Source organism: Adelges cooleyi, unplaced genomic scaffold (assembly GCF_023614345.1).
Source record: "Adelges cooleyi isolate 19-005CV unplaced genomic scaffold, UGA_ACOO_1.1 ACOO_flye_CR_arks_rails_tigmint_CR_PRNA_1, whole genome shotgun sequence".
NCBI classification, from domain to species: Eukaryota; Metazoa; Arthropoda; class Insecta; order Hemiptera; family Adelgidae; genus Adelges; species Adelges cooleyi.
In genome coordinates this window covers 7,115,533-7,138,827 of record NW_026095751.1, presented here as the reverse complement: position 1 = coordinate 7,138,827, position 23,295 = coordinate 7,115,533, and the positions used below count along the sequence as shown (strand labels likewise).

At 27.9% G+C, this 23,295-nt stretch overlaps 4 protein-coding genes across 5 annotated transcripts; 1 reads left to right on the top strand and 3 right to left on the bottom strand.

The window, feature by feature from the left end:
* Positions 1-864: 864 nt before the first annotated feature.
* On the bottom strand, positions 865-4,072 carry LOC126834923 (inositol polyphosphate 5-phosphatase E). 2 transcript variants are annotated; one of them, XM_050567153.1, is made up of 8 exons: positions 3,300-4,072; positions 3,099-3,216; positions 2,802-3,024; positions 2,506-2,724; positions 2,273-2,437; positions 1,927-2,094; positions 1,537-1,660; positions 865-1,483 (listed from the first exon to the last, which is right to left on the bottom strand). In XM_050567153.1, exons 1-8 carry the CDS (start codon positions 3,929-3,931, stop codon positions 1,369-1,371), a joined length of 1,764 nt encoding a protein of 587 aa, XP_050423110.1. In that variant the 5' UTR covers positions 3,932-4,072; the 3' UTR covers positions 865-1,368. The 2 variants fall into 2 exon arrangements, with proteins under 2 accessions (XP_050423110.1, XP_050423119.1); XM_050567162.1 differs by having other exon boundaries at positions 3,138-3,216; positions 3,300-4,069.
* Positions 4,073-5,327: 1,255 nt separating this feature from the next.
* Positions 5,328-11,896, bottom strand: LOC126834914 (HEAT repeat-containing protein 1). The gene is made up of 2 exons (XM_050567142.1): positions 11,674-11,896; positions 5,328-10,569 (listed from the first exon to the last, which is right to left on the bottom strand). The coding sequence occupies exon 2, from the start codon at positions 10,488-10,490 to the stop codon at positions 5,520-5,522; it is 4,971 nt and encodes a 1,656-aa protein (XP_050423099.1). The 5' UTR covers positions 10,491-10,569; positions 11,674-11,896; the 3' UTR covers positions 5,328-5,519.
* A 123-nt stretch (positions 11,897-12,019) lies between these two features.
* Positions 12,020-13,957, top strand: LOC126834893 (NEDD8-conjugating enzyme Ubc12). Its single transcript, XM_050567105.1, has 4 exons — positions 12,020-12,322; positions 13,004-13,098; positions 13,164-13,370; positions 13,429-13,957. Exons 1-4 carry the CDS (start codon positions 12,220-12,222, stop codon positions 13,567-13,569), a joined length of 546 nt encoding a protein of 181 aa, XP_050423062.1. The 5' UTR covers positions 12,020-12,219; the 3' UTR covers positions 13,570-13,957.
* On the bottom strand, positions 13,883-23,240 carry LOC126834886 (importin-7). The gene is made up of 21 exons (XM_050567096.1): positions 23,009-23,240; positions 21,812-21,893; positions 21,568-21,712; positions 21,195-21,507; positions 20,846-21,030; positions 18,775-18,948; positions 18,562-18,707; positions 18,328-18,491; positions 17,908-18,027; positions 17,662-17,850; positions 17,462-17,599; positions 17,205-17,391; positions 17,043-17,134; positions 16,838-16,969; positions 16,683-16,775; positions 16,075-16,298; positions 15,857-16,002; positions 15,703-15,762; positions 15,558-15,643; positions 15,174-15,474; positions 13,883-14,092 (listed from the first exon to the last, which is right to left on the bottom strand). The coding sequence occupies exons 1-21, from the start codon at positions 23,090-23,092 to the stop codon at positions 14,007-14,009; spliced, it is 3,147 nt and encodes a 1,048-aa protein (XP_050423053.1). The 5' UTR covers positions 23,093-23,240; the 3' UTR covers positions 13,883-14,006.
* Between the last annotated feature and the right edge of the window lie 55 nt (positions 23,241-23,295).

Sequence of the window (23,295 nt, the reverse complement as noted above, 5' to 3'; positions counted from 1 at the left end):
TATTTATTCCTATTTAAATAGGATGTATATTTTCCCAATAGTTTAACAATAATAAATCATTTATATAACAATACAAAAAAACTATTAATTATATTTTTATTTGATTTATTTTATAACAAAGTTCTTATAAATTTGAATACATTTTTTTAAGGATAAATCTGTGAAAATTGATTTACCATGTATCACCTCTAATATTTGCTGTAGTTATTCTATTTACAGACTTTTTACTAATAGTGGGAGCAGCGTAGGTTAGCCATTGTGTAATGTAGTTAAGGCTATCACAGTAGCATTAATGTAATTATGGCCGTGATTAATGTTTGTTTACATAATAATGTATAATATTTATAACATCAATTGTATCCCAATTTTGATTAAAAAAATAAATGAGTTATGATTGTATATTATTCTTATTATTTTCAATTAATTTTGTATTAAATGTAAAATCTATCTAAACAATAATAAATTTAATTTAAATTGATGTATTTTCTTCAAACTAGAATTCTAATGCACAATTGCAAATGTTCATACTTCCGTAATAATTAATAATAATAAATAATTTTAAACAGAATATAAATAAGAAAGAATTTTTTTTTTTTTAAGAATAATCAATTATAATTAAATTAACATGGATTAGTATTACAAGACAGTATTATAAATGTTTTATGGTTGACTAGACAAAATTTCTTTGGTTATAAATTGTAATAAAATAACAAGAAAATGTACCATAGAATGGTCACCAAGTAATAACAAATTATTAAAATGACTAATGTATGCAGTCTATAATGTAAAAATACCTTCTCAGCTCCACATCAGAACTGAAATCTTATTTATATTATTTTACTTTGCTAAATATAATTGTTATTAGATATTATTGTTTAGATTATTTTGATCCCGATTAAGTTTAAATAATAATATTACATGTTTAGTAGCATATTTACAAAAGGAGAAGATTTGGAGGATAGATTACAGACATTACTAAAATTTCGAGACTACAAGACGTCTATTGCAACGACATCATTTTTCTCACTTATACATGCTATACTAGGAGTAACGTCCGAACACATTTCTCTTAATGGATATTAGTAGTACACATTGTAAAAATAAATAAATACATTGTTAAATTACACAATGCCAGAAAAAACATCTAAAAATATAATTGCAAACCAAAAGAATTTGTGGATAATTGGGGTAATATTTAAAGAGTAATTTTAACAAAAAAAGTAATGTACATAGACAGCAATAATCTTCACCACCTAAGATCTGTACGGGTTGAATTTTTTTCATTCCTGATAAAATTTCTAATTATGCCACATTACAATATATATATACTTTGTTACTGTTAAGCTATTTTGTTAAAAAATTGAACTATTATTGCAAACTACATACAGTGGACGTACCCACTCGTTTATCCATACTAACTGCTCTTCTTTTTATTGCTTCTAAGTATACTTCACGATTGAAAAGTCCCGCAGCTAATGGCATACTGGAAATAAATGTAATTAATAACTGAAGTTTTATTTTGTTTTAATTCCTTACGTGTCAATGCCTGGTCTTATTGTACATTTGTATAAGCCCCAAACGGGTTTATGATCAGATGAACAAACTGATGGTACTGAACAATAAGTCAAACATTCAATACTTGATGTCATGTATTGAGATCCTGTAAATAGTATAATAGTTATTTTAATATATATATTTATTGCTTAACTAGTTTATCGAACATTGGTCAATCCAAAAATCTAAAAGCATTAAAAAGTTTTAAGTTCAAACTTATTCTGTTTCCTCTTGCTTTATGGTTAAAAAATGTATTTTTTAATTTTTTTTTTTAGTTATGAAGTTGGTTACTTTGAGGTAAAAAATAAAACAAATAGTACCTATGTAATGCATGATCAAAATGAATACATAGTATTATATTATATATTTAACCTGTAGTACTAGGCAAAATCTGTTGTTTTCCACATTTATAAAGTATTCTATCTGTATACGAAGGAGTTCGTTGTTTGGCAGATGTATCAAATATTTCAGTACCGGGATCATACTTGTACGTAGGCGCAAATGTCAATGGACCTTCTTGAAATCCACGAAATATTAAACCTAAAAAAATGAAAAATGTGTTATAGTTATTATTTTAAATTTTAGGATGTTCTACATTATTTTAGCATAGAAATATTTAAGTTTTAATAACTGAAACATAAGCAAAATGGTTAATAGTTTTGTTATAAACCTATAAAATTTATAATAACATTGATAATTGATAATTTATTTAACTTGCCACTTTTTATACAATCAGTAAGTTGGTCAGAAAGCGATTGATGTATTGGAGAATCTAATGGGTATCTATGTTGGGTAACCCATTTTATAACATCATGTCGTGGGTGAGCAAGACGAAAGTTTAAATCTCCACTCCAAAATACATATTCAAAGTTGTTAGTAACATCTGGAATAGAAAACAGCATATTAAAAAATGATTTAATAAATATTTAGAGTTAAATTGTTTTAGTCTACCTTTAGTTTTATTTTTGATAGGCAATAACTTGGGAAGGTCAAGAGATTTAACTATTCTACGTATGTCCTGTAAACGCTCTTTGACTTTTTCTACGTGAGCAGTTAAATGTGATGTTATAAATAGCATTGATGATCCAAATAAAGAAAATGAAATTGCAACAGCTCCTTTTGTTCTGAATGCTGTTCCAGGACGAGTACTAAAACTAGATTCTTCTGGTACTAATATTAATTTTAGAAATACAAAAACTTTAATGACAAACAATTGATGAAAAAATATAAAGTTTAATAAAACATACCCGAACAAAACCATAGTAAATCTCGTCGAATATATATAGCTAAATGTAATGTACCCAAAGAAGCAGAATGGAAAAGAATATGCGAAGGACCAATTGTTTCTTGAATGCTTACTTCCCATTCAAATTTATCATGGTAACTTTCTTGTGTTCCAATAGCAAGTATATCTGGAAGATGGGGTACTGTGTTGGGCAAGAGAAGTTCATTTAGCTCTAGTGGTGGAGCCTAAACAATAATATAGTAATTAAATATTGAATACTATAAAGCTTTTAACAGCTCACTTTCATTAGTTATTTTACCTGCCCATTCATGTTCCAAGTACCTACATATACACGTACTTCTCTATTATGTAATACACGTTCCAATTCCATGGCTCCTAATAAAGAATTCCCAGCAATTCTTCCGTGTAGGTAGTTGCTGAAATTGCAATAATTAAATAGTAAAATATTTTAACAACCACAACAGTATTAGTATTTTATTAGTATATGCACTTAACCTACCGTTCTCTAACATCAGAAGTAGGGATAAGATGTAATACTTGAACTGCAAAAAGAGCTTGCCTCGCAAGTTTATCCATTGAATTGTTCTTAATGTCATTTTGTCGAAAGTAATCAGACGATGCTAAAGTAGTCATAGATGCTGGTCGAATTGGAATTAATTTAGTATCATTGTTAGTCATTTTGGGTATAATAATGCTATCTGCAGATATATGTTTTGTACTACCAAACAATTCTCGTAGTTTTGTACATTTATCTGAAGTAGGCGTTGTGGGTTCATTTGAATCTATATCAACTGTTTCAGACCTTACGGCATTAGGTTTATTAGATGGTTGCAAGCTTAGGCTTAAAGACCGTCTATGTGAAGAATTTTGTTCTACCGACGAACATAAATCTGGTTGGTTCAAATTTTGCAAATCAGATGTTTTTGATGTTTCAGTAATGGCACAACTCAATGGCACATTAGTATTTCTATCATGAGGATTTAATAAATTTCGATGAGATCCACTTACAAACAAATGCTGCTTATTAGACAATTCGACTTCATTAGGGAGTGTTTTTTTTTTTTTTAAATGTAACAAACGTAGTAAACTTGATTTTTTTTTAGGCGAACTAGTTGATTTATTCATATTCATAATTAACAATATTTATATTGTAATAGGAACAATACTCATAATAATAAAGAAATAGTTTTGTCAAAAAAGTAAATAGGAATTTTGGTAATTGAAATGACTGACTTGCTTAAAAATATAAAAGTTAAAGATTAAAAGTAAATTTAATATCGACATAATTTTTTTAAATATTCTAAATAATCTAAATAATAAAAAAATACTTTACAAGTAAAAAGTTATTTTAAATTAGGTTTATATTTACAAAAATAGTTTAAAAATATTGCACAATATTTGCATTTCACCTAAAAATATCTACATCATATTTATTATTTTATATTAGTTTTTATTTATTATAATTTATAATACGGACTTTTATTTTTTATTTCTATAAGTGCAAATGCCGAGTCGTGACTGGTAACAAAGTTATCAAAACATTAAACCAGTGATGTCAGATGTTCAATACCAAATTCCTATCTAGAAGCAATGCGTTTTGGTTAACTGCACGCCACAGGCACCTTCTCAGCAGCTGCATATTATATAATATGCAATAGAGTTTATAGCACTTTGACACTTGGCCACAGATTAATGTTTAATAAGCACCCTTGATATTTTAATAGTAATAACTAGTAACTAGTAACGACTGACGCTTGTATGTAATAGATCATTTTTTGTTACGCGTTAAATAAGTGCATTACCTTTTGTGCCAAGTAATAAAAAAGTAATATTTTATACTGTTGCAATTATAAATATTATAAAAATATATATTTTTTTTTTTGTAAAAAGTTACCAGCTATGAAAAAGTATTAGAATTAATTTGATAATAAGTAATACCGTTAATAATGATAACAATGTAATTTAAAATTTCATTTTCATTGCATTGCAAAAGTAACAAGCTCAAGACTGTAAGTCTGCAGCTTATAGGCGATCATAAATGTAAATTTTAATAATTTAAGATAACCACACATTAAATAAAATATGTTACTTTCATTCAATCAATTTTTTTTTTCTCAAATTCTTATTCATCAGCTTTGACAGCTGATGATTATTTTGACAATAATACTAACGTTTGACCCACGTGAAACAAATTTCTAGAATATACACGTATACTGTATATTCAAAACGGGTGATAGGCGTAAAAACTACTTTAGGGACGTTCCAGAATTTTCTCGAAAATTCAAATAAAGAAAATTTAACATTCTCGAAGAGTGGGTAAGGGGTAAAAAATGACTCCATGAACGTTCAAGAACATTCTCAAAAATTCCAGAACTCTGTAGAAAAAACTGGAACATTCTTAGTGTCCCAGTTGTTACTTACGTCCCATTCACTACTCATTCTATATAATTATACAATATAATTTATAATATATATATGACAAATACCAAATAAAGTTATTTTAAAATACAATTTATAATTAAGTTTGAAATAATTGTCTTTATTAATACATCATACATTTGTTTAAAAATAAAATAAAGAGTTAATGGTAATTTTAATGTATTTATTTACATTATTTATAGAATAAACATAATAATTTGTTTGTATTATCTACTAAACAAAAACTTAACATAACTGTCATTAACAAACTGTTATACAAAACTATCTTAAGCCAAAATGTTTAACAAAAGTAACTTTCAATTGGTTCATTTACATATTTTTCCATTTGTTGAATAGCTTTATGGGTTTTTTGTTCTATTTCTTCTTGTTCATCTTCCATTAGTTCAGCTAAGAAAGGTATTGAATCGGGAAGAAGTGGCAAGAAGTTTTCACCAAGTCTTTCAGCTATAGCTAATGTAGTATCTATACACACAGATCTAACTTCTGGTAAACGATGCCTGGCTTTAAGCATTACTTGGCAATTTATATCCTTCCATAAAGTGTCATCTGTTACGGCCGCAATCAAATTGGAAATACAAGGAATTACATAGTTTTGACACATTTTAACATAGTCCTCTAATTCAACAGCTTCTAAAAGTTCTACCAATGGATTCATAATAATTTCAAAACGCTCTTTAGTTGTAAAATTAATAGTATCATACTTGAATACATTTGATAATGTTGAGATAACACATTTAATAAGTAATGTTTTTTCTTCTATTGGATTTGACTTGCATTTTACTAAAACTGAATTGGCAGTGGGTATTATATTACCAGCAAATAAAAGGAATAGTCCTTTAAGTTCACTTGACAGAGCATTTAATAATTTAAAATAAATTAATATACGAGTGACATTATTTCCTTCATTTTTCCATTCATATAATTTTTGATAAAATGTACGGAATGTGGATTCTGAGCATTTTAAAGCTACTTCACTAATTGTAGATATTACTGAGGATTCTACCAATTTTGTTTCTTTTTTTTTGTTTTCATGGATGAAACAACAAAATTCTAAAGACCTTAATAAAAATACAGTGAACTCTTCAGTCATAGAATTTTTAAAACTATTTTTAGCTATATTCAATACATACTGAAATGCTGAAAACTTAAGGTTTTTTACAATTTCCCCTAATGTGTTGCTTAATGCTGGTTCTAAAACTCTGTTAGGTATTTCTGACAACTTTTCTCCTAGCTGCTGAAATTTAGTACTTATTATAGATTTGTAGTTATCTTTTTCGGCTGTAGAACCATCATTACAAAGAGCTGACAATAATGCTAATTCATACATCAATGGTACAATGTATGGACTTAAAAAGTTCTTAAGTTCTGATATTATTCGAAGTAGGCCAGATAATATACTTGGTAGTAATGCTCCATCTGCCATGATACAGTCATCGTTCAACTTATGAAGGACTGAAATTACAGTTGGTATTATCAAAGCAAAGTTTGTAATTGCTTTAGTTTTTAAGCTCGATACCAATTCCGCAATGCATAAAACAAGGGTTCCAAGTAAAGGACTGACCGACGTGTCTTGTACTGATTTAGTGACTTTTTGAAGAATTCCTTGAAATATTTCTACATTTTCATTAATATTTGAACATTTTGTAACTAATGTGATGGATATTAGAGCAGTTTGCTTAACATTTAAATCTTCTTTTGTGTGGAAACTAGACATAATAGCTATTGCTGATAAAGGATTAAGTAATTTCAGTGTTTGTTGCTGGGATAACGTCTTAGTTTCCAATAATCGTTTGTTTAATAAATCCATAGTTCTATGCTGTGTGGATTTAAGATCGACAAACTGTAATATATAATTTATAGCATCAACAAATATATCTAATGGTAGCAATGCATTGACTTTATCTAGGATGCTGTAATATTTAATGGGCATATAATTTTTAGATTGTATTGTACCTTGATTTTGAATGAACCATAGAGTATTTTTTATTATTTCGGTAAATCCCTCTTTTAATGTTTTATCACATGTACAATACATAACCTTAGACACAAACATATAAGATGATAGTAAATTTGTAAGAAAAGATACTAAACAATATTTTAACTTGTAAATCTTATTTTCCGAGTAACTTGAAATGTCAATTAATGTAACTTGATCACAATCACCTTTTTTGAGTTCTAGATATTTACAATAATTCAATATATGGTTACAAGTATCCAACATGACATCTATAGGACATTCAGCACAAATATCTAAGCATATGGTATTACTTGAAGCTTTATTCTTAGTATCTATTGTACCTGACAGATATTCTTTATGTACAAGAACTATTAACTCCCACAGGTAGTTGTTAGTGTTCAATGCTTGCACAAGGAATTTCAATAAAGTAGCACGTCTATGTTCAGGTATATCTAAAACACTACGAGCAAAAACCGATAATGCTTTTCTCGTTACCGATTGGCCTTCTTTTAGTAAAATAGGAATAACAGTATTTAATACTTGGCAAGTAATTTTGAATGTGTACTCGTCATCTTGGCGCATCACTGAACTTCCCATAAATGTGAATATGGTCATGACGTGTAATATTATTTGGTCTGGTACCATTTGAGCACAATTTGATAACAATATTAGTGCGTGATGTTGGGTTTGTTGATTGGGAGATAGTCGCATTGTCGAGACAATCAATTCCAAATTTAAGCGTTCAGCAACCTTGGTTCTTTCCAATTCATTTTTTGTCATTAAACAACAATTCAATATACAACTTAAACATAACTGTTTAGTATATTCAAGCAAACTCGATTGATTTTCAAATTCAAGACATTTTTTTAGTATTTCAAATAAAACCGGGGTTAATTGAGTAACATTTTCTAGACTATTTTTATTTTGAATTAACTCCAACAAGGCAATGCCATTCTTCCATCTCACACTATCGAATAAGTCAAGGTACATTTTTTCAAGGTGTGATATAAATAATATACTATCAAAACTGACTTCATGGATAAAACTTTTTATTGAATCTATAATATCATTGTCTTCGACTTTAGCTTGTATGTTTAATAATATTTTAATTAAATTTAATTTTAAATCATCAGACATGGCATTAAACATTTCTGATGTTAAATTTTGCACAAATGCACTTACAGGGCTAGTTAATTTCCCAGTACCAAAATTCAATTTTGGGGTTATTTCAGTTAAATATTTTTCGCAAACTGGCCATATTTTATTCCATTCAATCACACTTGGATGCAATTTATTGAGAGTAAATTTCAAAATATGCGATTCGGCTAAATCTAATTCAGGCTTTTGTAATAAATCTAAACCATGTGACAAAACATTTAAACAAATATTTGGTGTATTAATAGCAGATAAAAGATCAAACATTTTTAAACGCAATGCTGAAGATATGTCTGAATTACAAGCAGTTTTAAACAATTTGTCTAATATCTTTTTGGCTTCTTCATTATCCATTTGCAAAGAAACCATAAGAACAAGTCGAATTTGATCACTGTCCATTAGGATTTCTTGACGTTTATTAATTATTTGTTCTAATAACCAATGATAAGATAAACTTTTATCTTTATAAGTCTTGGTAATTTTTCTAATGCAGGTGATCACAGTTTTTCGAACACGTTGATCTTCTGATGCTAAACAGCATAGCAATGTAGGAATAACAATGCTGTCAGGTGATAAATTAATAATAAATGATTCATTTTTATTGATCAAAAGATTTAGGCAATCACATAAATGAGCAACTTTTATATCACCAACCCATATATTTTCACAATAAACTTGGACGCGCTCATCATCGTTAGAATATTCTCTGAATAATAAGCTCTTCTTCATTTTTATTTCAGTTTTCTTATTATCCGTTTCTTCAGAAGTCACGTCTACATCCATAATTTCTTCATTATGGCTTATACTTGATGTACTATCATCAACATTTAAAGAACTTATAAGTTTATTTTCATTTTGAGAGTCTTGAATTAGTTTGATGGCATTCTTCCATCCTCTTTTGTACTTAGTTTTTACAATTTTTGCAATTTTCATGTACCATAGCTCATCAACAGCAGACTCTAGGACAATTTTAACTAGTTCCGTTGTGTAAGCATTATCATTTAAATCAATTAACTCAATTAAATTTGATGAAAACAAAGAAACTGATTCATCAGTTTTGGACAATATTAAACTATCGCGAACTAATAATAAGTAAAATACACTTTGATCAAATTTCAATAATTTTTTTAATGCATCAATTTGTGAACTAGAATGATTAGCCATATATTTGATACAAACATTTGAAATTTGTACTAATGTTATATCCTTAACTGATTTAAAGATAACACTTAAGAGTAGGATACAGTTCTCATGTAACTGTTCATGTTGAACAAGTAAAATTTTTTTAACCAAACTTGAACGCAACTTTTCTGTGTATGTTATGTAGTTGGACATAACACCAATTACTATTAAAGTTGATACAGTAAATGGTCTCGCTTCAGATTCTAGTCCAGCAATTATTGATGGTAAGAATAAAGTTACTAAGTTGTTTTTTGAAATAGAAGATAATTTAAATGCAGCAACAACAATCTTAGTATAAAAATTAGTCCATACAGTCAACAGCTCATAATTATTTTTATGTTCGTCAATGACTTTGATAGTATGGGAACAAATTAATTTTAGTAATCTTATATCATTGACAGCCTCAGAAATGAAACTTTTCTCATTTATTTGAACTCCCGTCCTTTTAGATTTTGTTAACCACCACCAATTTTTGGAAACTTCTGGATTACTTTTAATAGGAACCACTTGAATTAACCGTGTAAAAACTTGAGTTGTCAAAAATGGTAGGGCGTAGCCAATCAAAGCATCTGTATTATACTGTTCAATATTAAATCTATGTACCAACCACTCTAGAGCGTATAATGCGGGTTTTGAATTGAAATAAGGAGATAACAAGCAAAGAAACTCTTCAATAATACTGTCAATTTTTTGATTTTCAGTTAAGCTAAGGACAGCTCTTTGTTTAGATTGCCATAATTGGCTGAACAACGTTTTCTCAAACTTAATAAATTTAGGATTGATATTGCTTAGTTCTTTCAAACCTTTAACCCCGACTTCAAAAAATGCTATCAAGTCATGATTTCCAATATCTTCAGGTTGTATAAGGAGTGATGTTTTCTTATATGATAAACTCAATATCGATGTTTGTGGTGCAGTTAACTTTTGAAGTTGTTTTGCAAGAGACGTGGATGCCATTTTTGAAACAGTCTAATGCATATAAATATAAGGATTTACTTACAAATAATGTTTCTTAATAAATCTTGATATTTTTTCTCTGAAAATAATTAATTAAATTTATATTAATTAGTTTTGAAATAAATAAAATAGTTATAAAATATATTTAATATGGTAAATTAATAATTTTTTGAATTTGGAATGTCTATTGTACAACAAAACATTACTTATGTCTAGAGTTAAATAACTTATTGTTGTATCAATTGAGTAAGAATTTTAACGAATTCGTACCTTATTGTTGTGTTACATATTGCTCAATAATTTAGTGAACTAACTTGACATATTGCTGTAAATTCTTTTAAAGTCCCTTTATATTTAATAAGGGAAAAGAATCAGCCATTTAAGCAACTTTTATTAAATGTAATTACAACCAACCAAGAACACATAGTAAACTTAAAAAAAAAACTGGACATCAACTATTTTTTTTATCACATTCATGGGCGCAAATACGGGGGGGCTAGGGTAGGCTTAGGCCCCCCAATGCTAGACATAGCCCCACCAAATAAATTAGGTTATGCATAACATTATGCATGAAAATACAAAAATATATTTACTTATATATATATTTTTAAAAAATGTTCAGGCCCCCCCAGTTAAAAATTGAAATTACGCCTATGATCACATTGATTTAATATGTTTTTATTATCATATAAACAATAATATTTATGATGAAATATATATTATGAGCTTTTATTAAAAGAGTATACAGCAATGTTTTAAAAAATAAAAAAATATTCTTAATAAAACACTAATTCAATTAACTACAGAGAATTTGTTTAAATAAAATAAAATATTAATTATTTTTTAAAATTTTCGGTTTTGTTTATTTAATATTGGGAAGTAAATAATATATACTATTTTAGTTACCCATTATGGTGTTTTATAAATTACTAAATCTAGTTTAGATAAATTTTGCTGACATGATTAATGTTTATAATACAAATTCCAAGACAAAATGCATGCAATAATAAATACGATTATAAAATAATGAAGAGAAACTTCACAGTAAAAAGAAAATGTTTAAACTAATTTTTTAAATCTCAGTTCTCAGTAACAATTTTTTTTAAAATCGAAATTCCATCGTGATACTCATTAACTCATAAACATGTGTTTAGTATAATACTATTTTTTGTAAAGTACTTACGTGATATAAGATGTCTTTATTATTAAATATTTAAAAATTTTAAGCAACAAAAATCTCTAAAGCTGTAAATTTGTTTAACAATCTTTTAGAAACGTAAATATTAACAAAATTATATTTAATGAAATACAAAACAAATCGACCGACCACGCGACTTTATTGAAACGTTGATAAAGTTATCAGCATTCAGCCACGGGCTGTATAGTCTGCTGAGTGCTGACTGTGATCAGTGATTGGGCTGCAAACAACATTTATCAAAACAAATTTTCGTCGGTTATACATAGATAGCGTTGTCATATTCTATTGTTGAAAAAGTGATTATTTTTATCATTACATTAAAAATTTAAGTCCTTTAGGATCTAGATTTCCGACTTTCCATAGACATTTTTTATACCTGTTATATATGAATGTTATTTTTTTTGTAATTTTTTTTAAATTTAGACTAAATTAAAATCAGTGAATTGTTTGTTGGTATCGTCAATTTGGTCAGATTTGTTGATTTGTAATTAATCACTTGGCTAGTTACCTAGTTAATAAAAAACTTTCAAAATGATAAAATTATATTCTTTGAAGCAACATAAAAAGGACGGAGAATCTCCAAAATCGGGTAACCAAAAAAAGGCGTCCGCTGCACATTTAAGAATAACAAAAGGTAAGTTGTTTGTAGAATAATATAAACCGTGATCTCTTAAGTGTCTTTATTAAATCGTTTTCACTGTTAATGAAAAATACTGTATATAGCTCTTACAGTTTATTTTCCTTTATTGCGTTATTCCAATAGAAAATATTTACACATTTATTTATTTGTTTTTATTACATTGTACCTAATGTGATAGAAATTATTCCAAAATTAAATTATCTTTAATATTTTAATTCAAACAAAACTCCATATTTATGCTGGGTCACTTAAACGTTCATTAAGGTTTAATACTTTAAATATTCAGAAAAGTTAACATCTATAGCAAATAATGTAATGACCTATTAATTTAGATGATGAACTCAATTTTTCCGTAATGCAGCATATATGTGAAAATTCAAATAATAAATATCTGATTAGGGATCATCAAAATTAAATAAGGCTTAAGAGTACAGTTGATAACTGTTAGTTAATACAAGTTATTCAGTATTATTCATTTTCAAACAGATAAGATTTGTACAAATGATTAATTATTCATATCATGGTAAAAATACTTAATTTTAATTAATATTTGTACTTTTACTACTTCAAGAACACATTTCTATATGTGTAAAGTCAAATTTTTGTATCTAAATTTGTTGCTAAAAATTTGAGAAAAGTATTAATTGATATTTTTGTTTGTCTTTATTTTTTTAGATTTAAATGAACTTACATTGCCAAAAACGTGTACTACAGAATTCCCTGATCCAGATGATCTTTTAAATTTTAAATTAACAATATGTCCAGATGAGGTTAATTAAATTACACGATTGTTTTTTTCTTTTTATCTATGTTAATGCATTTGTTTTTACATTAGGGATCATACAAAGGTGGAAAATTTAATTTTAGTTTTAAAGTTGGCGTAAACTATCCACATGAACCACCCAAAGTTAAGTGTGAAACAACAGTTTATCATCCAAATATAGATCTTGATGGTAATGTTTGTTTAAATATACTACGCGAGGACTGGAAGCCAGTACTAACTATTAACAGTGTGATTTATGGCCTACAATATTTGTTCTTGGTAATATTTTTGTAATATATTTCATGTAATAAAAATTCTAATGCAACGATTATTGCAGGAGCCCAACCCAGAAGACCCATTAAATAAGGAAGCAGCTGATGTTCTTCAGAATAACAAAAGACTATTTGATATGAATGTTCAAAAAGCTATGCGTGGAGGCGTTATTGGCAACACATATTTCGAGAAATGTCTGAAATAACAGATACCTAGAAGAAGTTAAGATAGCCATATGGATTACGTGGTAATAATGTGAATGCAAATAGGTATCGATCTTTTTCATACATGATTGTTTAGTATGAAATAAAATATTGTATTTCTTATATATCATAAAATTAATGTTTTTCCTGAATTTTAAATTTGTCATTAAGTTAATGTAATGATTTTAGCTTAATAGTAATTTTTACACTAATACAAAAAATTATGGTTATTCTTTTACTTCTAACCATAATTACGATTTTTTGATGGTATTATATTATTGAATTCAAAACTTTATTTGTTTAAAATTATAATAACAACATGTTGTTTAATTTATTTAGATGTTTTTGTATATAGTTTGGACATACAATAATAATAATAATAATAATAATAATGAATAGTTAAAGCAATGATTAAATGTCACATTTAATTGTAGTCCGGTTACCGACCAAAAGCAAAAGGTGAATTAGAATTGTTGCTAAAATTGAATGAGGTTGGAACTGTGGCTGCTTGGTCGAATTTAAAGCCTAAAACAAATAATAATTCACTAATAAAACAAAATAATAATTATTTATAATTTAAGTATTTTACAAGTATCAATAAAGTGACAATATTGAACTTAAATTGTAGTTAAATCGTAATTGGAAACAGCTTAAGCAGCCCATGCAGGCAAGGCTATCTTAGGCTATGCAGGGACCATTGAGCACAGAATTTGGGACTTTACAAGAAAACAAAAGAAAAATAATGATGTAAATTGTAATATTTGAGGCTTCCATCAGACCGGAGGCGGTGGGCTCGTGCCCTTAGAGTAACAATTAAACTGCATATAGGGCCATTGCTTCCCCCTCCTAGGGAGGAATTTCAAGAGTACAGTTACGCTGCTGCTTTAGATAATTCCTTCTAATTCTGTACTTACTATTATGAATTGAATTTATAAAACTGTATTTTTAACAGTAAGTCATTAAAAAATATAAAACTAGTACAAGTACCTAATATTCTTCATGACAAGCAGTTGTCTAAATAATAGTAATAATAACTTTCAGTTAACTCCAATAATAAAATATAGGTATTATATAAATATTGTACTAAACAAAACTTAAATGACACATCAAGAACACTCTAGCTGTAGTCCCAAAAATTAGTACTAGACATCACCAATTATATTATATTTTACAACTCCTGAAATTATATTTTCCGAGTTTTATTTTCACCTGGCACAAATATGAATAATTTTTTTTTTTAAATATTGTAAGGAACTGAATAAAATATTAACTTTATGTTCATATTATATTTTGAACGTGTATTGATAATAGTATGAATTGATGGAGATGTATTAAAAATAATATAACTATATTTTTTACTTTTATAGTTGAACATAAAAATGTGGAGACTTTACAGACTGAAGGATTTCTTTTTAACACACAAACCTATATATATATAGAGAGAGAAAGTACAGAATTTGTTACAATACATTAAAAAAGTAAATTAAATTAACAAATAAAAAATATTTACTTTATTTAAAAGAACCAAGTTAAAAATAATGAAAATACAAATTATCAAAATATGGTCAATCATTAATTATATAACTATACGGCATTCGTAGGTTACCTGCAAGTTTTTCTTTTTTTTTATTTTCAACCTCAGTACGTCTTTGCTCAGCTAGAACCATTATTTCATTAATGGACTTTTGCTGCTCAACATTGAGATGATTGGTAAGCGCCAAATACCAGGCAGGGTCGTTTTGTTGTATACTCAACAAAACATTTTTAAATAAAATGTAAACGTCCAAATTCTCATCGGCATTGTCTTCTTGATCTAGTGGTGTAGTATAAACTTCTAGGATTGTTTCTTCAGGTTGTTCATAATCATCATCGTCACTATCACTTTCATCTTCTGCAATATCTGGATTCTACAAAATTATAATAAGATGACACAAAATAAGTTGAAATCCCAACTATAAAAAATATATATGGCTTTTTGTTGAATACATACAAGAACTGGGTTTAGAAACAGATTATTTTTTTTATCATTCGCGAATGAAATGCTTTCGTCAACCTCGTCTTCATCAGTTGCCAACTCTGTAGCAAAAAATGAATTTAACATTAAATTATTTTGAAAACGAATTACGATTTGTTACCATTTTCAGTGTCCGTGTCTTCATCTTCACTAGATTCTTCATCCGAAGTTGCATCTTTAGCTTTTTGTTTCAAGTATTAAAAAAAATAAAAATGGATAAATATTTCAGAAATTAAATTACCATTTCTCACAAAAAAATAAAAAAAATAACTCACTATTGTATGCACGATTTAGACCGTCAAATAACATAAGCATAGATGGCACAATTTGTGTTGCATGTTCATTTACTGCAACTGGCCTATTTGGAGACAATGCCATCAGTGTCAGCAATCCCATAACACAAAGTTTTCGGTCATGAATACTTAAAAAAATAAAAATAGTTATGTTATGCTATAAATTTATACCACAAGGAGCCCCTTATTTGCACACTTACCCAAAAAAACAATCTGTATCCTGTAACCATTGTCTAATAAAATGTATAGAAATTGATTCATTTGTAGACATTGACATTTGTAACTTATCAAGAGTTTCAAATAACAAGTGTGGATTATAATAGATACCAGCAATGATCACTTGAAGACACATTGCTCTTAATTCAGATGATTTTATTTCTCTAACCAGTCTTTGCAAAGCTACCTCCACAATTGGTGGGATACACTACAACAAATTTTTTTTTATATTTATATGTCAATACAGTAGTGGGAATGGGATAAGTCACAAGTCTTGATAAAATCACTTTTAAATAAATCTTTCAGTGTGAAACTGTATACAGTTTAAACTATTAAATATATATTTTTTTAAATGTATTTTTATATATGTATAAAAAAATTAATAAAGATAAAAGCTAGCATAGATGTGCGGCATAATGGGATGAAAGCATATTAAGATCGGAGAGGTCACGAGTTTTTAGGAATATTTATCCTAGACAAGTTTATAAGTAATTCTATTGTTTTTCAATGCAAAATAATTTTATAAGAACCTTGCAGCTTTGCATTTAAGCTAAAAAATTTACTTTTAAATATAAAATAACTTTAAAATTACTTGATCAATTCGACCTTTGCATTGCAAAACAATGACTTCTAATAATTTTGCTGCATGACATTCAGCTTCTTCACCAGATTCTGATGTCAGAACCTATAGAAAATATTTTCAAAATCAAATATGCGTTAAGAAAATAGCATTTTTAAAGAACTTACAACTTTACACATATTGAATATAATTAACATGTAATTTTCATTTGTAACAAATGTTTCCATACCAATTGTAACATAGTTGTGCAGACAAGGCATCATATCAACAAAATAATCAAAACCATCATTCTGAAAAACCTTAAGAATAGAAAAGTGGTAGGTTAGTAGTTGGTATATCATAACCTTTTTTTTTATAAAAATAATTACTAACTCCATAGATTAACTCTAATACTTTCCACATATTTGGTGATACTTGAGTATTGGTTAAATCACAAACTAAATTAAACGCCTCTTCGTAATATTCTAAAACAAACAAATTATAATTTACTGTTTTATGTGCTTCATTTTGAAAAATATTCACTCATTTATTTACCAGGTTCAGGGGTAGTAAATATGTGGACAATAACTTCTAATACAATTGGTTCAAGAGCAGCTAAAGTATGTTGTTGCTCATCATTTACACTAAGTATAGTCTCTATACAACTCAATATACTCATACCAGTAATTTCTTTTTTGTCATTCATGTCATCGGATTTTAGTACTTGAAGTAAGGTTTTAACCTGTAAGTATAAAAACATATAAATTTATGTTGAAATATAAATAAATTAATAAAACAAATTCAATACAAACCAAATTTTGACAAATTTCAAACATTATAGGAGCTAGTTTTTCTGAATAAATGGCAATCGTCTTCTGTACAACACCAGTAATATCATCGTTTTCCGTTTCTTTTAATACATTTAAAAGCTCCAATACAATTTCTTTAATCTATATGAAAAAAAGCTTAATAAATCACACATATATTTATTAAATCCGAAAATAAAACAAACTTTTGGTTCTAAAAGCCGTTCCACTTTATCTTCAGCAATTAATAATGCCTGAATAGCTAAACCAGCTTGAACTTTCACTGGAAGCTCTTTATCAGTTAACAAAGCATTTGTGCAAAGTGTTGACAAATCAGTCCATACACTATCATTATTGATTTTGACATCACATACGTGCTGTATAAACCAGCAAGCCTAAATACATAAAATCATTAATTATTGATGGTCAATAAAAATTAACATTACACTTACTCTAGCTCTTAAATGACCATGTGGACTTTGAAAAACAGGAAATACATGTTGATATAGCATACTGCCCACTTGATCTTTGTACATGTCTTTTTTAAATATAACATCTGCTAATGCGCCAAGCTAAAAAAAAAGTTATATTAATCTAGGGCAAATGGACGTTTTTAACAGTTGTATTACTTTAGTAATTATATTTATTACCTAAATCTAATTGTGGAAGTTAGAATTATCCCATTTAAAACAAAACATATCCTTTTTATAAAGACCCAAAATATGTCAATTAAATAATTTGTTTTATTTTTATAATTATAATTTTAATAATGATGTTATTTTTAATAATGCTAGCTGTGTTAGATAGAAATATATTATTATTTATCCTGGTTTGTTATCAAACAACTTTAAAATACAAAAATATTAATTTACCATATGAAGGGCTCCATCTTTTTGGGATGGTGTAGCATCGTTTGAAGTAATTACACCTACAATAAATTGAACCGCTTTTGGCAAAATATCTTTACGCTTTTTACAAGCTGAATGTAATGTAGATTGAGCAGCCATAACAGGAGATATCAGATCTTCAAAAATATCTACATACAAACATTTTTTTAGTTAAAAATTAGTTAAGTTAAAAAGACAATTCATTAAATTATTATTTACCAAATTTCTGAGAGATATATTCATGTGGATCAGTTTCCCATAACTCTTGATCAGCTTCAGAATGACACATAAGTGGGAAAATAATATCTTGAATAATAGCTGCTAAATGGAGCTTAATCATTTTCCATGTGTGTGCTATACCAATGCTAATAAAGTAAAATAAATTTAAAAGTACTATTAATTTAATTGTTATAACTGATTAGTAATAATTACCATTGGTTTAGATAATTTAAGCTCATTTGCATAACTCTTGGAGGTACGTAAATTTTGTTTCGATATTGATCTAAAATTCTTAAAATGATTTCTATTATACCAGTAGAAAAAGTTTTCACATAAAATGTTGCAAATAATTGATACTCTTTAGCAACACTTCCTGGACTTCCATATCTAAAATGAATAAATAAAAATTCAATTTTAATTCTTCATGAGGCTGATGTACTCAATATAACATCTTGGTTTAACATATACAAAATGCAGTGCTATGTTACTTTCGAGTTCGGAAGAAATATTTTTTTGTAATTGTTACAAAAATTTACCAATTACAATAAGTTAACCTATAGCTGTGATCAAATGAACATGCAGTTGGTGACAGCCTTATTTTTTCAGTGGCCAATAGGAAGCAGTATTTTTATACGTTATGTTCGCACACCAAAAGTGTGCGATTTATGTACGTATGTCCCCGCCTACAACTGTCGCTCTGTTGTGTGGTATTGCGGTGCGGTGGGCAGAGTCTCCAACCCCACATTCATTTGACTATGACTATAAGAACATAGGTGACTTTTGAAAAAAATTACTGTTACAATAATGGTATGCAGGTGCCCTTGAAGTGGTATTGGGATTTTATAACCCCACACATCTGAGTCTACTTATAGAGGTTTGGGGTATGTGTGGCCGACAGTCCAATAACCCTCCAGCTACTGGGAGCAGCTTTGCGGCAAGCGCACTAGACTGGCGAAGTCCATACTACGGGCCTGGGGGACCCTTTAGATCTCAGTCTGCGCCCCGGGACTAAGGCCTCTGGGTTGGAGTTGTGGAGGCTGTGCGGTCTTTAGGTTCAATGCTACTAGCCTATGGCTAAGTCATCAAAAAGATACACTTTATGTTACAATAATGGCAATGAATTAAATTTTTTTTTACAAAGGACCTTCATTAGAAATAATTTATTTATAATTGAGGCCATATAAATTGACATCTTAGTACGTATTTGTACAATATCAGGTAAATATGTGTACAAGGTAAATTCTTGCTATTAGCGAGTATATTTTAGAGTTTTTGATAGCATTCAATGATGCTGTACACAGGTTACATTTTATATAAGCTAACAATCCCCCGCTGACTTACATTAAATATTACAATATAACTCGACAATGGACTATTTCTACAGACCTGCGGTAGGATAAAAACTACCAAAACGGCAAAAATAATAACATCAAACTCTTCTAAACAGTCAATCACTAAAAGTAATAATAAAAAAAATTTAATAAATACAATAATTTCTTCTGCCATTAAAAAAAAACATATCACTATCCAATAATACAAAAACTACTCGAATTGTCAAAAAAATAAAATGAAGTCATACCCTTAAAAAATAAAAAACAAAGTAGCAAATCAAAAAAGTTTTCAGAAGCTACAACCGAATCCAGTTAAAAAAAAAAACCCAAGCAATAGTTTTCAACTCAATTGACAAGACTGCCTCAAGACTAACACATTTTTAAAAAATAGTTTTGTTTAAATCATTTCCGGAAATTTAACGATTAACTTCAATACTGGAATCATTACTTCTGTTAACAAAAAAAAGAATTGTGTTAAACACGTTGACTGTGTACGTCTTTTTGTGGTTCTCTCTCCAGCAGGTAAGAAACTATTTTACGCTAACTAATAATTATTTATCATTGAGCCACCAATACAAAATAATAAACAATTTATTTTAAATGTATTTAATTACGCCAAATGGCGTTGATTGCGTAGCTAAACTACGATAATGACGCTAATTGGCATCGTAACAGTCAATGAGTTAAACAAATAAAGCTGCGCTAAAAGTACTCCTTTTATACCAAATAAAACTCTTCTTCCAATTTGGGACAACTGTAAAATACAAATAACTGTCGATAACTTAAACCAAGTCAACCAAAAATGTACAATATATAGAGCCTCCAATCATATACCTAACAGCAGTTGAGAAGATGCCTTTGCAAATATACTTTTAATATTATTTTGTGGTAATGATGAAATATAATTAGGGTCTATAGTTATTTATAACTATTAATAAGGTAATTAAAATTACCTTTCAAATATTCTATACAAAGTGTGCAATGCCCATTTTTTAACTTTCCACCAAGGTAATTGATCTCTTTCACTTGGTTCATATTGGTTAACTTCTTCAGGTACAGGATTACATAAAACTAAACTCAGAATTTCCATCCATTTAGTAAATGTAGTTCTCTCCATTAAATCTGGACTTAATGTAAACTGTTGAAATACAACAACAAAGCTATTGAGTATACATTTAAGCAATACAAAATTAGAGGAAAATATATTTGTTATATGCTAATTAGTAAATATTTAATATAACTGATCACTTAAATCTCATTTACTGACAAACATTACAAAACATAATACTTGAAATAACTCACTTGAATAAGTTTAAAATAGCTTTTAACTATCAATTTTTGTAGTGTTACTGATTCAGCTGTGGAGTTGGTGACAATATGAGCCATTACATTGTAAACTCCTGGAAGCAATACTTTAACTGCTCCATGAATAGGAGACTTATCTGCTTTTTGATATTCAAACGCTTTAACCAAAGATGAAAATCCAACTAGCCCTGCCATCCAATATGACGTGTTATCACTTTTTAAATAAACATCAATTTTATCTACCACATTGGACCATCGACCCGGGAAATCATTTTTTATCATAGTTACTAAACATACAGTTAATTGGGTTCTAAAACAAATATAAACAATTAAATTAGCTAAAAATTTAAATTCTTAACATTTAGATTACCTTAATAATTCTGGTACTTGAACTATAACATCTAAAATTGTATCCCTAATCATTTGTCTATCTTGTTCATGAATAGTAAATTTATTAGGTTCATCTTCACGACCAGCCCAATTCTGATAAATCAGATTTTTTAAATAGATTGCACCTAAAAAAAAAAAAGATTTAAATAAACACTAGACGATTTTTAGTCAAACTGATAATAACATAAAAATTTAAAAGACAATATGTTCTGTGATTAACTTACTTGCTTGCCGTGTAGACATTTCTATGTCAGCGGTAAGAACAATTTGTAACAATGCTGGACCAAATCCAGCTATTTTATGAATCTAAAAATAAATAATTTAACATTATTTTAAGATTGATAGAAAAAAAATGTATTTATACCAAAGATCATAGAGAGGCATTCACATTGTTAAATTAATAAATAACAATTTTGTTGCAAGTTTACAACAAATTCAAAATTAATTAAATCAATTTCAATCAAACCAAATTAAAAAAATCTGGATATAACATTCAATAATTTGAAAGAAAATACAAGAATGCTCATATATTACATTTTTATGACACAATTTAAATTTTGTTAAAGTAAATAGTATTCAAATATTTTTACGCAATATCAAATTTTAAGATTAGCTAGAGTGAGCTTTTATCATTCAAAACAGTTAAATGATTTAAAAAGCAGTTTATCTATCAAATTTAAAATATATAATCCGCTCAGTTCCTAAATATTTTGATCGCTTTAACCTTAAACATAGTAACGTAATTGGCTATTTGTTTGATTGTAAGTATTAAAGGGTTTTAAGTATATATATATTTTTTAATATTAACAAACTAAATTAACACAAATGATATATTTAACAAATTTTTTGTCAAAACTGAAATCATTAATGAGTTAAAAACTAATATTTTAAAATGATTTATAAAGTAAAAATATTGTTTTGACTAAAAATATTTAAGCTTTTATAAATCATATATAAACATGTTCATTGGCCAAACTTTAAATAACTAATATAACAAGTAAACTAAAAAAAATTAAATATGCAATACTTTTTTATAAAAATAATCATATTAACAATAATAATTATTAGAGGAACTGCTAAAGTTTCGTTTTTTCAAAAACGACAAAACTATAAAAAATTGTTTAACATCTATGTGTACATCTACTAAGTAATATTATGATTAATTCGTTGTAAACAATTTAGTTAGGGTCTATATTAACAAATTCAAATTTTTTTTTTTATACATTTTATTACACGAATTTTAAATTAACAAGAGTTGCAGAATTCAACGAAACATTTTTCAAATGTTAAGATTTCGGTTGAATAGACACCAATTGTGACACAAGTGGTTGAACCATAGGAACAATCATATCAGAGTTTAGTCGTTAACAAAGAATTAACCTTAGAGGCCCGCAAAAATGTAAAAAAAAGCATGTGCTTACACGCTGAAGCTGTTCTTCGGCTTCGCTCCTGTGCGGTTGGTAAAGTGTGGCGTTCAACAAAGCCGTAAGCTTTTCGATGTCCATCGTGCTTAACTATACGTATACAATTTTAAAACTTTGATTTGGGAACGCAGCAAACAGATTCAAGGCGACGGCTATTTCGAATGAATCACGTGATTACAAAAATCACATTCCATTTTCCGATCAACCCGACAACCGCCATAATGGAAATCATTTTGTTTATTTTTTATCAACAGTGGTTCCTAAAACTGATATGAGCCGGCCAA

What these genes read in the sequence shown, in the direction of transcription:
- LOC126834923 (XM_050567153.1), bottom strand. Translation starts at nt 3,931, where the DNA reads ATGAATATGAATAAATCAACTAGTTCGCCTAAAAAAAAATCAAGTTTA. An exon ending in ACTTCTGATGTTAGAGAACG is followed by an intron (nt 3,217 to 3,299) that starts GTAGGTTAAGTG and finishes TTGCAATTTCAG; the next exon opens with CAACTACCTACACGGAAGAA. An exon ending in GATTTTGCCTAGTACTACAG is followed by an intron (nt 1,661 to 1,926) that starts GTTAAATATATA and finishes TACTATTTACAG; the next exon opens with GATCTCAATACATGACATCA.
- LOC126834886 (XM_050567096.1), bottom strand. Translation starts at nt 23,092, where the DNA reads ATGGACATCGAAAAGCTTACGGCTTTGTTGAACGCCACACTTTACCAA. An exon ending in TTGAAATTTGTCAAAATTTG is followed by an intron (nt 17,392 to 17,461) that starts GTTTGTATTGAA and finishes TTATACTTACAG; the next exon opens with GTTAAAACCTTACTTCAAGT. An exon ending in TGTTTCTAAACCCAGTTCTT is followed by an intron (nt 15,475 to 15,557) that starts GTATGTATTCAA and finishes ATAATTTTGTAG; the next exon opens with AATCCAGATATTGCAGAAGA.
- LOC126834914 (XM_050567142.1), bottom strand. Translation starts at nt 10,490, where the DNA reads ATGGCATCCACGTCTCTTGCAAAACAACTTCAAAAGTTAACTGCACCA.
- LOC126834893 (XM_050567105.1), top strand. Translation starts at nt 12,220, where the DNA reads ATGATAAAATTATATTCTTTGAAGCAACATAAAAAGGACGGAGAATCT. An exon ending in ACATTTAAGAATAACAAAAG is followed by an intron (nt 12,323 to 13,003) that starts GTAAGTTGTTTG and finishes TTATTTTTTTAG; the next exon opens with ATTTAAATGAACTTACATTG. An exon ending in TAACAATATGTCCAGATGAG is followed by an intron (nt 13,099 to 13,163) that starts GTTAATTAAATT and finishes TTTTTACATTAG; the next exon opens with GGATCATACAAAGGTGGAAA.